This window comes from Mauremys reevesii, linkage group 8 (genome assembly GCF_016161935.1).
Source record: "Mauremys reevesii isolate NIE-2019 linkage group 8, ASM1616193v1, whole genome shotgun sequence".
NCBI lineage: Eukaryota > Metazoa > Chordata > Testudines > Geoemydidae > Mauremys > Mauremys reevesii.
Window position 1 is genome coordinate 75481842 of NC_052630.1, and position 16125 is coordinate 75497966.

Consider the following 16125-nt stretch of genomic DNA (forward strand, 5'->3'; position numbering starts at 1 on the left):
CTCTTTAGCTTTTCTTCCGTAATAGTCGTGGACTTTTGCAGAGCATTAGTTCTTGTCAGTACTTATTAAAACCTTTCACAACAGAATCTGTATCACCCAACTTTATTGTTAAGAGTCTTCTGCAGCCAACAGAAGATGGCAGTGAATACAGTCTGAAGAGGTGTCAGGTTTGTTTATAGGCATTTTGAAAGCATATGAATTTCTCCTCCAGTTATTTCTGTAAAATACTACTATGTATACTGCATTTTCTTCACCATTAAATCTATTTAGCAGCTGCAATCTGAAAGGCAGATAGCAGAACTAACTGCTGTATATTCTCCATTTTAGGCTGTTAATACCATACCCAATACTGCATACCCTGGGTACCGCATACCCCATATTGTATTTCATTTGCCACAGATTTTTATCCACTGAAACAACACGCTATATATTTTCAACCCAAACAATAAAAACAGTACCAATTAGCATATTATTTACATATTGCTTTAGGATAGCTTTTGCCCAGGCTTCCCCTTTGTTCACAATTCTAGGATTTAAAAGAGCAGTTACACTGAAAGGGTGACTGCAAGAACAGCACTCTCTTGCTCTGCTGTGTAACTCAAAAGCCATACTGTGTCTACTTATTTTACTAATACTCTCACCCTTCACCTTTTTCAGTGTGACAAGGCACCAAAAAGTGGATCACCTATGTTTTGTTGCAACACAGTTATCACAAAAATAAAAGTTTCTAAGGATGTTTTCTCACTGTGCATTAAATAAGCTAAAGCAGCAAAGAGCCCTGTGGCACCTTATAGACTAACAGATGTACTGGAGCATGAGCTTTCGTGGATGAATACCCACTTCGTTGGATGCATGTCATCCGACGAAGTGGGTATTCACCCACGAAAGCTCATGCTCCAATACGTCTGTTAGTCTATAAGGTGCCACAGGACTCTTTGCTGTTTTTACAGATCCAGACTTACACGGCTACCCCTCTGATACTTAAATAAGCTAGTTATTCAAAGAGAAAAATGGGGAGGGGGAAGAAATCATGTGCAAATAGAAGAAACCCTCCCCAAGTCAGCATTAAGGTTTAATTTCTGAACCATGCAATTCCCAGCACAGACATCTAACACTTGGGCTAAAGAAGGGTTATTTCTCTATTTGGACCAGGCCCTTTGGGGAGGTTGTGACACTTCAGCAAATTGTTGGGTAACCCACTGACAAGCAGCAACAGAATGCTGGAGATCAGGATTTTTGCACTCTATTCCTACCTCTGTGAAGGAAGAGTATCTAGTAGTTAGAAAAGTAGTTGTAAGTACACAGATTTGCAACATTCTGTAGAAGAGGCAGTGTGACAGAGTAGACAAGACTTGGACCTGTCATAGTAGAGACTTGGGTTCTAGTCCCAGTTTCGCCAGAAGTAACCTTGTGCAACCTCTCTTAACTTATACGTAAATTGGGGAGAATGATACTTGCCTCTGTATGGAAGAGGTATGAAGCAATGCTCAATGGTGAAGTGCACAAAAATATAAGCAGCAGCTAGTGTAGAAGAAGAGATCTTAATCTGATCTGTGAGCCAAGGAACAGTGGGTTTACTTCCCTCTCCTCATGTACATGGAATGCTGCATGGCTTGGCAATGCCCAGCTTCCCACAGGAACTCTGTGGCAGAGGCAGACATAGAACTCACTTCTCCAAAGTGGCACTCAGCTACTTGAATCATGAGATCCTCTTCCTGCAGTAACCTGCCTCGTTCAATGCATACCTTCCAACTTCCACAACAAATGAGGCAGGGGTCGCGCAGACAACCACCTCATTCACTACACAACCCTGATTCATATCCAGAGCAGTTTCTAACTTTCCTAATTTTTCAGTGCTTGATATTATTTTACTATATTGTTTTATTTTGACATGCAATTTCCTACTTTTTAAAAAGCAAAGTAAAAAAAAATCCATCCAAAACTTCTGAAAATGTGTAACGTAAGAGATTATATAAACACCACCAATAAGATACAGAGCTAAATACTTGTATACCTATGATGCCCAGAACTATTTCACAAATTCAACTTTTACTGTTCTAAATCATTTTATGAATAAAAATTACTTCAGAGGGCAATACTAACTCTCGAGCTGTAGACAAAAATTTCTCTCCGGAATCATGGAGCCCATTGTCTGTGTGCAAATTCTACTTGCTGTGCTGGTAGAGATTAAAAGCAGACAAGGCTCCATATAATCTGGATAGGTTTGTGTTTTTTCTCATGTCAAAAAAGACAAAACCTCTTCCTTGGCACCCAAAATCATTTTCCTATGTTGCTTTTTCTGGTATTATTTTATATTCCTGCCTTATACTCTTTATATAGAGGCTTACATTATAAACAGGGAATTTCTAAAATACACCTCATTATTATTCAGAAGGTGAAATCCATAACAAGCATAACAATGCTGTAACTAAGCAACTGTGCAAGAGGCTTTTCAAGAGAAGATTTTCTGGCATGTTACAGATAAGAAAGGAAAACCACTTAATATAAAGCATACAGTTTAGAATGGCAGTGGGGGAGGGTCATGATTACTGATGACTTAGTAGCATGCTGATTTCTGTTCTAGTTTTATTTTTCCAGTGTGATGCTGTTTTTATTAATCATTTCTAGGAAGACAGAAATACCTTATGACAACCTTCCCCCCAAACAAAAACAACACACACTGTAGCATTTAAACCAAATTAGCCAGCAGTTGGATCCTGACTGCATTTGGGCTCACATGAATTTGTAATCTGACGCATCAAATTTTGTCAGATTTTCTAATGACTCAGCAAACAGTAAATATCTCAGGCTTCAATAAGTGCAAAAGATAATAAACATGGAGAGACAGATCATGAGTGCAAGAGTCAGAGGAAAAACGGAAGGCATGGAGAGAACTATCAAAGGAGCACAAAAGGCTATTCTAAAATGAGAACACCAAGTCTTGAAAAGCAAAGAGAAAATAAACGGATGTCCTGGAAAATAACCCTTAGGTGCTCCAGGGGGTTTGTGAGGACATGAGGAATAGAAGCTCAGGCAGCCCTCTAGAAAGTATTTGCTGACAGATATCTCTTGGAAAAAAGAAAAATGTTTGACATTTGTATCTAAACTTGAGCTTAGCTCTTGGAATCTAAATATACTGGTCTGTCCAGATGATGAGGCCAAACCAAAAAAAATCTAATAAATAAAAAAACTGTTAGGTCTGGACCAAATTTAATTTTTTCCAAACATTTTGTTGAATTGAGAATTTGGGGGCTGTTTCAAATAAACCAAAACATTTTGGGTCAACCATAAACTTTTTTTTTCCTCCTCAATGGATCAATTTCAGGTGTATACACACACACACACACACTTTTTTTTTAAATTGGCCAAATTTCAAAGTGGTACACCATTTCAAAATAAAAAGTTGAAATATAACATTTCAAAATCGTCAAAATGAATTTTTTGACATTTTTGAAATAAAAAAAGTAGTAACAATTATTTGTTGAATTCTATCTGAATTGTGAATAGATTCAGAGATCCAAAAAATACATTTTTCGGCAAAAATAACATTTGCAAAAAGAATTTTTTTTTTTAAATCACCCAGCTCTATGCAGGAGCAGGAACTGGCAATTATACCCCCACCAGCAAAGCACTGACATAGGGATCTGCTCAGATGGAGTTCACTACAGGGATGGTGGACTTAAAGTGAAGCTGAAGAATAAGAATCTAGACTATGAAGCATTTTATTCTGTCAAGTTCTTAATGACAACTCAGATTAATCTTTTCTTCTACCCCCAACCCACAACGTTTTGAATCTTTAAGGTCACAAGATGTATTAAAAGAGTTTATGATGAACAGTTTGTTTAGCATTGTAATTATCTTCTGCAATACAAAGCAAAACACTGGAAAATAATGAGAGTCTATTTTAGCAGAGCATATTATTAGGATCTTTTTCATTTACAGCATAAAGAAAACTCATTCTGTCATTGTGAGGATAGAAAATAAGAGTTGAAAAAAGCTGTTAGAAAACTGACAATGGAATATGACTCTTTCTACCATTAGGACATCAATTTAAATCCCACCCAGGTTAGTAATGATTGAAAGTCATTGCCATTGCTAGCCTATGTGAAACACAAATTGTCAACGTCACATGTCAAAATATATCAAGTAAATATCCTTAAATGAAACTCTAATAAGTTTTCAAGCAGCATTTTTCTTAATTGAAATTTACAAATAGGCAAAGTATTAGTGGAAATGTTTTTTCGTCAGTTTGTGTGTACGGTGAAATCAATATTTACCAATAAAATCTAATCCTTCCGGTCTAGTTATGGCCCCTTACTCAGTGGACACATATCCACAGTGTAAATACGGGCACCATTTTTCACATTAATTAATTACTTCAGCAGAGATTCTTAGGATTACTAAGAGCACAGAAACTGAACTCATCCCTAACAGTGGCCTTTCTAGAAAAAGATTTACACGCACCAGTAGGGTGGAGTGGACGGTGGAGTGGAGAATCTTGGACTGCACTACCTGTGCTGTTCCCAAGTTTGTATATGAACAAATGATTTCACAGTCTAACAGGGTCAGTTCAGCAGCATGCGCAAGCACTAAATTAATATAATTAAAAATAAAGTGGGAACAAAATGAGGGCTCTAGATTAAAAAACATTTTGTTGCAGCTGAAAGTAGGATGGTCAATTTTTTTAGTGGCAGGAGTAGACCACATTGCTCTCTGGTTTGGTGAAACGACTCAAGGATGAGGTAGCAAGCAATAATTATTGCTTAATGAAATCTAGGGGTTAAGATGCTTAGTACTTTTAAAGTATATCGTGGATCTCCCAATTCAACCCTCTTTGGAAGTAGTACTAGCTTTCAAGGAAATGTGTCTATTTTCTGTAACATAGGATGGAGTTATGTAAATCTCATCAAGTGCCTCGTGTCACATCATTACAGCATTTTACTGTAACTATTTGTATAGAGGTATAGTTATCTTGAATTTTGCATATGGTCTTTAGGTCCATACAGTGCTGTAAGCAGCGTTACGAGTGGGTGCAGTTTCATTGACATTCTAAAAGTTGTTTTGATTGAATGACTTCAATATAGTTGGAGCAACCAACTCTGAATTTGTCCCACAAACTTTATATTCCATTAAGGGAGATTTTGGAAGTGAATTATATTTAAAGTCTACTTTCACAGAATATGAAGCAATGCAATTAGAACTTCGAGGCCTTTTGATAGTTAAAGGAAAAGCTCCACTTTTAATGGCACTCTAGTAGCTTGAAAGATTGGAATAGCACCAACTAACAGTTATGGTGAGCACTGATCACAAAACTGTTTTCATATCTCAATAAGTTATCAGAAAAAGCACTCAATTGAAGACAAAACACCATAGAAAGGAACTACGTGGTAGCTGAGTACAAAAAACAACCTCTTTGAACTCTCATATTCCATATGCTTTGGTTCTTAAGGTAATCACTAAAAGAAAATTTGCCACATCCACATTTGGATAATAAACAACAGCTTAAGTTTTCAGCTCCAATCAAAGGAAAACAGATTTGAGAAACAAAACACATATGGTGGTAATTTGCATTCCCATCTTAACTTTTAAGCTTACATTTAAATAATGTTTTTCTGTTTCTTATATATAGCAATTTTGGTAAATATGTCTCAAGGTGGCTTAAAACGTACATTAATCTGCTATGAAGAAAAAACAACAACCCAGTAGTACACATTAGTCAACAGGGGATAATCACCATTATGATTTAAGCAAAACATTTTCTATAACTGATTCAAATCAACGAGATGACTCTAGAGATCATGGAATATTACATAATTAGAGAACAACACTCATCCAGAATCCATAGGAGTGGCTTTTTCTGCCTCACTCCAGTTTAAAGCAGCTGAACAAATTCAGAATCTTATTTTGTATTGAAGTTACGCTAGTTATACTTCTGCACTATATAATAGAAAGTTGTATCTCCCACTACAACAGTGTTAGCATGAAAGAAATGTGCTGAACAGAATAAAAACAAAAGGAGTTAATCTCTGGAATTGTTTTGATTTGACAAAGAAGAAGTAAACCAAACAAAACTCTTCCCTTTCATCAACAACAGTTACTGTATCAAAAACAACATCTGATAGTTCATTACAAGTATCCACTGACAGTATCATAAATTCACACATAATAAAACCAACTTCTTTCCAATCATAAATTAAGGACAAATTAAATATGCATATCATTGAATGACTTTGTTAACCTACTGCATATCCAATTCTACCTGTCCTGACCCATGTTCCTGGAACTTTGAAACAATCAATAACCTGCCTATTCTTTGGTTCCCTGGTAACATAAGAACGTAAGAACAGCCGTACTGGGTCAGACCAAAGGTCCATCTAGCCCAGTATCCTGTCTACCGACAGTGGCCAATGCCAGGTGCCCCAGAGGGAGTGAACCTAACAGGCAATGATCAAGTGATCTCTCTCCTGCCATCCATCTCCATCCTCTGACAAACAGAGTCTAGGGACACGGTTCCTTACCCATCCTGGCTAATAGCCATTAATGGACTTAACCTCCATGAATTTCTCCAGTTCTCTTTTAAACGCTGTTATAGTCCTAGCCTTCACAACCTCCTCAGGTAAGGAGTTCCACAAGTTGACTGTGCACTGTGTGAAGAACTTCCTTTTATTTGTTTTAAACCTGCTGCCTATTAATCTCATTTGGTGACCCCTAGTTCTTACATTATGGGAATAAGTAAATAACTTTTCCTTATCTACTTTCTCCACATAACTCATAATTTTATATACCTCTGTCATATCCCCCCTTAGTCTTCTCTTTTCCAAGCTGAAGAGTCCTAGTCTCTTTAATCTCTCCTCATATGGGACCCTCTCCAAACCCCTAATCATTTTAGTTGCCCGTCTCTGAACCTTTTCTAGTGACAGCATATCTTTTTTGAGATGAGGAGACCACGTCTGTACGCAGTATTCAAGATGTGGGAGTACCATGGATTTATATAAGGGCAATAAGATATTCTCCGCCTTATTCTCTATCCCCTTTTTAATGATTTCTAATATCTTGTTTGCTTTTTTGACTGCCTCTGCACACTGCGTGGACATCTTCAGAGAACTGTCCACGATGACTCCAAGATCTTTTTCCTGATTTGTTGTAGCTAAATTAGCCCCCATCATATTGTATGTATAGTTGGGGTTATTTTTTCCAATGTGAATTACTTTATATTTATCCACATTAAATTTCATTTGCCATTTTGTCACCTAATTACTTAGTTTTGTGAGATCTTTTTGAAGTTCTTCACAGTCTGCTTTGGTCTTAACTATCTTGAGCAGTTTAGTATCATCTGCAAACTTTGCCACCTCACTTTTTACCCCTTTCTCCAAATCATTTATGAATAAGTTGAATAGGATTGGTCCTAGGACTGACCCTTGTAGAACACCACTAGTTACCCCTCTCCATTCTGAGAATTTACCATTAATTCCTACCCTTTGTTCCCTGTCTTTTAACCTGTTCTCAATTCATGAAAGGACCTTCTCTTTTATCCCATGACAACTTAATTGTAAGAGCCTTTGGTGAGGGACCTTGTCAAAGGCTTTCTGGAAATCTAAGTACACTATGTCCACTGGATCCCCCTTGTCCACATGTTTCTTGACCCCTTCAAAGAACTCTAATAGATTAGTAAAACACAATTTCCCTTTAGAGAAACCATGTAACATGTAATATATGATGACATTATAAGTTTTACACAACACATCTCTTCTTTTGCTCCTCTTTAATTGTGCTCAAGAAAATGATTGGTTAGAGCAGTGGTCGCGAACCTTTTTACGCACAAGATTACTTTCTGAATTTAAGTGCAACTCAAGATCTAACCCACTCTATCCCTGAGGCCCCGCCCCCTTCCCCCCCACCCTCACTCACTTTCACCAGGCAGGGGCAGGGGGTTGGGGTTCAGGAGGGGGTGCAGGCTCTGGGCTAGGGCCGAGGGCTTCGGAATGTGGGAGGGGGCTCCGGGTTGAGCCTGGGATGCAGGAGGGCGTGAGGGGTGCAAGCTCCGAGAGGGAGCTTGCATGCAGGAGGGGGCTCAGGGCTGGGGCAAGGGGTTGGGATGCAGGAGGGGGTTTGGGGTGCTGGCTCTGGGAGGAGGGTTGGGGTTGGGGTGCAGGTTCCTGCGGGGTGGCACTTACCTCGGGCGGCTCCCTGTTGGAGGCGCAGCGGGGCTAAGGCAGGCTCCCTGCGTACCCCCGCCCCACGCTGTTCCCGGAAGCAGTCAACACATCCCTGCACCCATGGAGGGGACCCATGTGGCTCTATGCATTGCTCCTCCCTGCAAGCACCGCCCCCACAGCTCCCATTGGCTGCAGTTCCCTGTTCCCGGCCAATGGGAGCTGTGGGGGCGGTGCTTGCAGGCAGGAGCAGTGCGCAGAGACTCCTTCCCCCCCCACCCTCCAGGGGCCAAGGGGCGTGGTGGCTGCTTCCGGGAGCGGCGAGGGGCTAGGGCTGGCACGGAGCCTGCCTTAGTCCCAACTGCCCTGCCCGACTTTTAGCAGCCAGGGATCGCGATCAACTGGCAGAGGCTCCAGGTTTGACCAGTTGATCACGATCTACAGGCTGGTGATCACTGGATTAGAGCAAATTATAAGGGTATACATTTTTCATTTACAAAGTGCACTGTGCAAGCATTCTAAGGCATTATACTCTTCAGGAGGAATTACAAATCTTATCCAAAACAATATTACAAATTAAAGAATGAAAGGTTTGTTTTTACATAATATTGACATAATAATACAGATAATATAAATTTTAGAACACAGTAGGTAAAAGAGTTCACACATGGACAATGCAGTCCTTTATAATTAAGGATCAACATTTTAAAAATCAAGGCACAGACAAATCTGAAGTCAATAAGGCCACCTCTCTGTAAGTTGGTCAAAAAATAAGCTTCAGTTACTTAACCAAAGAGGTGTCTTGTTTGCGCTGTCTGTGAAAAAGTTTTTGATTTATCTGTCCAAATAAAATGGTTTCCTCGTTTAAACAGATAGAATGAGCAAAACAAACCAACACAGAGCTGCGAAATGGTGCTGCATTCTGCACACTTCAATCACTTCTTGAGCTCTTTACATTCTTATACTCCTACCTTCTGAAATTCTGCTCACAAATGACTTCTATCAGACTTCTAACACAAAGAAGTGAATTCTGCCAATCCAACATAACAAATGGATGCTAAAGCTTCTGCTGCTAAACTTCATTGAACAGAGAAGAAACCGAAGAGCTGGCTGATGTGAAAAGATTGCTAAAAGCAAACCCCAAAACCAGTGCAGAAGTATCAGTAGTTCTTAAAAAGTCTCAAGATTCCATTGAGTGTATCTTTTAGGTTCAAAAGACACAAGAGGGGAGAGCACTCTGGACCGGTAAATCAGAAAAATCTGTCTCTCGTAAAAAGTAACTAATGATCTAATTCAGACGACTGATGAAAAACAGACCTTGAACAACAGAATCATAAATATTTATCTACCAATCTGATAATGTAATTCAGAGTAACTGTTACTGAGTAAGATTTAAAAAAAAATACAACTTACCTTAATTGTTTTGCATAGTTTTGTTCAATCTCTATCCTTTCTTTTACAAACTTTGCATATCTCTCCAAGAAGTCAATGCCCCACTGCGTATGCTTGTCTAAGTTATCAAATTGATCCTTTAAAACAAAACAAAGAAATTCAATTAGCTACACAAGGTTTAAAAAAAAATACAAAATTCTATCAATTTCATTTAGTTATGAAGTTGTGGTCTTGATATTTAGATATAACTCATTACAATGGGGATAATAAAGCCAGTCCTATGCATATCACAACCCTCATATGCCAGAATATTAGTACACTAAAATTACATGTGCAAACATACTTTTGGCTCTTCATGTCAAAGCACCTGTACTTAAATTTAAAAATTACTCATGGTTGATTTTTTTTTCCCCATAAAAAGTAATGGCCATTAATATTTGTATTACTTTAAAAATAAACAATCCTTTTCAATCAAGGAAGGTTTCCAACACAACACTGAAAATATAAGTGGAGACAAGTGTTCTGTAACTGGTTAACAGACTATTTAAGTACAATTTCTTTCACAAGAGATTTTTTAGTAATTTAAAAATTCCTCAACACAGACCCTAGGTATGGTTTCTAGGCATTCAAAAAGTATTTACATTCTTAAGTATGTTTTCTGTAATGACAGAAAACATACTTAAGTGATACTGTACAACAAAGGTGGGTACATTCCGTATTTCAAACACAGATAGTCAAAGTCATCAGCAAATGCTCACTCCATGATAGGTGCTGGTGACAGTCTCCAGACAGAGCAAAGCTAGTCCTAAAAATGAAGAGGGCTATGACAAACTGGCAACTGAAGACAGAAACATCAAAAACCCTGTCATATTGCTACCTTCAAAGCTGAATTTTCACTATTACAGGTGGCAGATCAACAGGTCGAGAAAACATTCATTGAGGGTGAAGAAGGAATCCAAAAACGAAAAGGGGAAACTTGAATGAAATATCTAACAAAAAATGAAGATTCAGTTCAGTAAACCACACTGCACACATTCATATTTTTATATTAAAAGTTTAAACTATGCCATGCTGAAGAGAAGTCCAGGATTTGTGTTTTAAGATGACAATAAATATTGTCAATTCTGACTATATTTAGCACACCTCCTCATGAACAATTGCTCAATAGTCTAAAAAAACATGAGCAAATGTAAAAAACAAATACAAGCTATCATACAGTGTCCCGCATAGAAACTGTGTCCAGATACACCTGATAGGTAAATAATACAGCTACAAAGTAAAATTAAAAATTAATACCAGAGAAAGAAAGCGATGAGGTTTAGGCAAGGCTAATTGTGGTGCCTTTACATATTTAAAGTTTGCATAATAGAACATTACTTTCTTCATTATCTTAAGCTATGCACCACCACATGCCTGGCAACCCTGACTCAATACTGCACCTTAACTTAATGAGTCATACCAGCCTTTCGTACGAACAACTTTAGTCTTCTTGTTCCAACGCACACTACAGTGATTTGAAGTTGCATCAAGGAATGCTGAGGTACAGTGCACTTTGGCAGACTTAAACAATATAACATTGATTGAAATGATATCTGGAAGATACTGGTAGTAAAAATATACCATCATTTAGGGTATATAAGATCAAACATTTTATCAGCTTTGACAAATGTAAGGAAGAAATTCAGAATTAAGATTGTTCTCAAATCTCAACCTGTTGGGTTTAGGGCACTGAAGCATAGATTAAATATATCCCACACATCTAATTTGTGCCATAACGGTGATTTAAAGACAGTGTTGGCCTTCACTCTATATTTCTTTGAAGTCAGACCCTGAACATTGTTTAAACAGGGTTTTTTGAGAAGCATTAAAATATCATATGTAAGCATAAATTTTAACTTTCTCAGAAGCTTTGCTCTTTTATATTCTGCTCTTGTTTTTGTAATTACTTTAACAATATTAGTCTTGTATCCAAATGAAATCCCAATAAGGTGTTTTTGGTAGGGAGCCAATGGTCAGAGCCATTAAAAAAAGACTTCCTTCAGTGAACAGCAAAACAATTCCTTTGCTGTCCTAGTTTCGGCTGCTTACTCCACTACTTTGATTTGCTGCCAAGGTTTAACTTAATATTCTGGAACACCAAACTGTTAATATTGTAGAACACATAACCACAGAGAATATCTTTCCAATATTACAGGATCAAATAAAAAACAAATAATTTGAGGGATCAGTTAATGAAAGTTACTTATTTACTAATGACATATACAAAGATTAACCTGTATAAGTAATATACATCTCTCCTTCTACCATTAACAAAAAGATCACTCCTCCTCACTGAAAAGCTTTCCTTTCTTTCCTTCATCTTCCTCCATCTCACTCTAGAACAGGGGTCTCAAACTCAAATGACCACATAAGGACTAGTTCATTGGCCCGAGGGCTGCATCACTGACACTCCCCCCTCGCTGCCCCTGGCCCTGCCCCCACTCCACCCCTTTCATGAGGCCCTGCCCCTGCCTCGCCTCTTCCCACCCCTTCCCCGAAGTCCCTACCCCAACTCCGCCCCCTCCCTGCCCCCAGAGGGTGCCGGAGGGGTGTGGTGGAGGCTCAGGGCAGGGAGTGCAGGAGGTGTGCAGGTGCGGCAGGGGGCTCAGGGCAGGGAGTTGGGGTGTGGGGTGCAGGAGGGAATCTGGGGTGTGGCAGAGGGTTGAGATGCAGGCAGGGGGCTTAGGGCAGGGGGTTGGGATGTGGGGTGCAGCTTGGGTGTGGGGTGCAGAGTGCAGCAGGGGGTTGGATGCAGCAGGGGGTTGGGATTCAGGCAGGGGGCTCAGGACAGGGGGTTGGGATGCAGAAGGGGTGTGGGATGCAGCAGGGGGCTCATGGCAGGGAGTTAGGGGGCGGGGTGCAGGAGGGCTCCGGGCCAGAGCCCGAAGCCGCTTACCTAGAGCGGCTCTGGGATGGCCCCGGCAAGCAGCTGGAACCATGTCCCTGCAGCCCCTGGTGGAGGAGAGACACAGGGCTCCGTGCGCTGCTTGCCGCTCCTCCAGGTACCTCCCCCGAAGCTCCCATTGGCCGCGGTTCTCCTTTCCCAGCCAATGGGAGCTGCGGGGGATGGGGTGTGTGTGCCTGGAACCAGGGCAACACACAGAGCCCTCTGCTTCCACCCCCGACCCACCCCCGGCTGCAGGGACCGCTTCAGGGAGCGGCACAGGGCTTGAGGGGGGCAATCCGCTGTAGTTGCCCACCCCTGGCCTGGAGGTAGGCTGAGGGGGGCGCAGGCCACTTGGCGAGCTGCAGGAAATAGCCCCGTGGGCCGCGTGTTTGAGACCCCTGCTCTAGAAGCTGCAGGTTCTGAGCTAGGACAGCTAGGGATAGGAGATCTTGCTTTTGCTTCTATGAGAAGAATAATTTGGCACTGAATGAAACAAAGGCTGCTGGAAAGAGAGGTTACTCACCATGTGCAATAACTGGAACTGATCAGAGATTTTTGGTAGTGGTGCCCATTCAGCCTGCACATGCAAGACAAAGGCTATATGGGGTTGAGTAGGCGAACCACCCTTACTTCCTTCTCCACTGCAAAGTCCCACAAGGGCAAATTCAAAGCAGAGGAGGTGGAGGAGGACAAGTAGTGAAGCACACACAGGGGGACACATTCAAGTTACTGCAGAAAGTTAGTAAACTCTCCTCCTCCTCCAAGTAATGTTCCTGTGGGTGTGCCACTTCAGGTGACTCCCGAGCAGTACCCCCCTAAGGAGGCAGGAGGTTGAGGGCAGAGTCCAAGAGAAAAGAGAGAACTGAGTTGCCTACAGCAGCATCTGATCTTGCCACAGACACCAGGGCATAATGATTAGAAAAGATACGAACAGAGGACCAAGTTGCCTCTCTACAGATGTCTGCAATTGGTACATCCTTAAGTAAGGACACAGTGCTATTGAAGAATATGCTATCACTCTCAAAGGGGATTGGATATCAGCTCTGTTATAACAAGTCTTAATACAACCACAGATCCACTTTAACAGCCTCGGTTTTGAAGTTACCAAACCCTTTTTTCTGCCTGCAATGGATACAAATAATCTAGGACATTTTCTAAATGGTTTGGTCCTGTTTTGGTAGAAGGCCAATGCCCTCCTGACATATAGAGTATGGAATGTGGCTTCTTGACTAGTCCGATGCAGTCTGGGGAAGAAAACCAGAGATGAATGGTTTGATTAATGTGAAATTCTGAGGACACTGTAGGTAACAATCTTAGATGACCCCATACCAACACTTTAGCTTTGCTGAATACCGTAAATGGGGGATCCACCATTAAAGCCCCCAATTCTCATTCCCTTTGGGCACAAGAGATCACTATCAGAAAGGCTTTCTTCATAGATAAATCTAACAACAAACATATAGCTAGTGGTTCAAACAGATGCTTCAGAAAGGAAATTAAGGACTAGGTTCAGGCCCCAGCTACAAGTAGGTCTCTGATTTGTGAGGAGATATTCAACAAACCTCTTAGGTTAGGTTAGGTTCTTGCTGTAGTATGAAGAGTGAAAAACACCCTATAGTGTGTGAAAGGCTGTTACGGGTGTTAAATGAACCCTAATGGAATTCACAGAAACACCCAATGTTTTCAATTCCAACAGATAATCTAATATCCTAGGAAGAGAGTGAGTTGGAGAAATCTGATGCCTGTTACACTAAAGATAATATTTCAATTTCTGGAGGTAAGTATTTCTTGTAGATGGTTTAATAAAACTTGTACTTCTGAGGAACAAGATATCTATATTCCCAAGAACCACTGAGGAATCATGCTTGGAATCTCAGAATCTGGAAGTTGGAGTAAAGTGTTTGACCGACATCTTGAGTCAGTAGGTGAGGACTGATCGGAAGCTTCCAGGAAGGATGAGAGGTGAGTCTCATTAGATAGGGGTACCAGACTTGCCTAGCCACATTGGTGTAATCAGTACTACTCTGGCCCAATCTTATTTGATATTGTTGAGAATCTTTAACAGTAATGATGTCAGTGGAGATGCGCAGAGAAGTCTTTTCATCCATGAGATGAGAAACGTGTCTCCTAGAGATGAGGGACCGAGACGCCCTCGCCCCCCGGAACAATACCTGACGCATTTTGAGTTGGTTGCTGTGGCAAATGTATTCATCTCCAGGAACTCCCAAGCTAAGACTATCATGTGGAGGACTCTGGAGTTTAGTTCCCATTCATAATTTAGAAATAAATGTCTGTTGAGGTCATCTACCATGGTGTACTGAATACCTAGTAGGTAAGAATCTGAGATGACTATGTACTTTGGCTATGAACCAATTCTAGGGTTTTATCACTTCAGCCCAGAGAGATGAGGAACATGCTCCTCTTTGATGGTTGATGCACGCATGCCACACTGTCTGTCATGATCTTTACTGACTTTGATCTGATTAGAGGTAAAAATTTGTAGCAAGCATTTCTGACAGCTCTCTATTCAAAAGATTTACGTGTAGAAACTGCTCTTGTAGCAACCATTTGCCTTGCACCTTAAGAGGTCCCAGATGTGTCCCCCCAACTCAAAGCAAAGCATCCGATGTTTTCACTGTGGTAGGGAGATTCTGAATGAACGGAACTCCTTCCACCTACTGAGTGCAGAACCCACCGGGGAAGAGCGTAACTAGCCTAGACTGTGTTTGCTTGATTTGTAAACTGTTCAAAGCCATCCCTGTAGACTCTGAAGATTTAACCTGGCATACTACACTACAAAGAACAGAAGCTGATGTGTCCCAGCAGTTGAAGCCAATATTTTACTATCATTTAAGGACTTTCCTGAATCCTTGAGATGAGATATGCTAAGTGCAAGAAAACTGGAGAAAAGGAGGTATCTGTTGAGTCCACAAAGACCTTGAGATCATTAAAGGGGAGATTTTCAATGGTACTCTGAACCTCTCCCTGAAAGCCCAACATCTGCAGCCAAGGTCTCTTCTCATGACCACTGCAGTGTATACAGACCATGCTGCAGAATCTGGTATGTCTAAGGAGGCCTGAAGCAATGTCCTTGCTAGAAACTGGCCCCCTTGAATATTGGCTTTAAATCAGTCACAATGTTCCCCTGGCAGATGCTTAATAAAGGAAATAAAATTTGTTATAATTAAGTAGTTGTATTTAGCCATGAGCACCTGATGGTTTGCTAATCTGAAGTGTGGCTGATGCGTAGGATTTGTGGCCAAAAAAGATTGAGTCTCTTATGGTCTTTACTGAATGGGGCAGACTTTGAGCTATGTTGCCTGTCTTGTGCATTAACGACTTCCACTACTAGGATGTTCGGAGCTAGATGAGAAATAGAAACTCAGATTCCCTGGCCAGAACCTAATACTTTTTAATCCATGCCCTTGCAGGTAGGCAATGTTGTAGCTGGGGTTTGCCAAACAGTCTTAACAGGCTCCATAACAGCTTCATTCACTGGCAAGGCAATTCTCAGAGATGACGAGGTGTGTCAAATATCTAGGAGTTTATAGCAGGACTCCGGAACCTCCTTTAAGGGATTCTGAAGTATGTCAGCAATTTGCTTCATAAGTTCCTGAAAATGCCTGAATTTCATCTATCGTAAAAGGTGGTGGA

At 40.6% G+C, this 16125-nt stretch overlaps 1 protein-coding gene and 1 long non-coding RNA gene across 7 annotated transcripts in view; one reads left to right on the forward strand and one right to left on the reverse strand.

Annotated features, from left to right (window-relative positions):
• Positions 1 to 16125, reverse strand: part of FNBP1L (formin binding protein 1 like) — a 138268-nt gene that overhangs the window by 31521 nt on the left and 90622 nt on the right. For 4 of the 6 annotated variants that reach the window (XM_039484918.1, XM_039484917.1, XM_039484922.1 and 1 more), the window contains exon 2: positions 9567 to 9682. In XM_039484918.1, coding sequence (XP_039340852.1) covers positions 9567 to 9682 — 116 coding nt within the window. Of the gene's footprint in view, positions 1 to 6242; positions 6273 to 9566; positions 9683 to 16125 lie in introns of those variants that run through there. The other 2 variants (XM_039484921.1, XM_039484920.1) reach the window with 2 other exon arrangements.
• On the forward strand, positions 12692 to 15611 carry LOC120370358. The gene is made up of 3 exons (XR_005583711.1): positions 12692 to 12797; positions 14168 to 14248; positions 15327 to 15611. It is a non-coding gene; the product is annotated as an uncharacterized LOC120370358 (long non-coding RNA).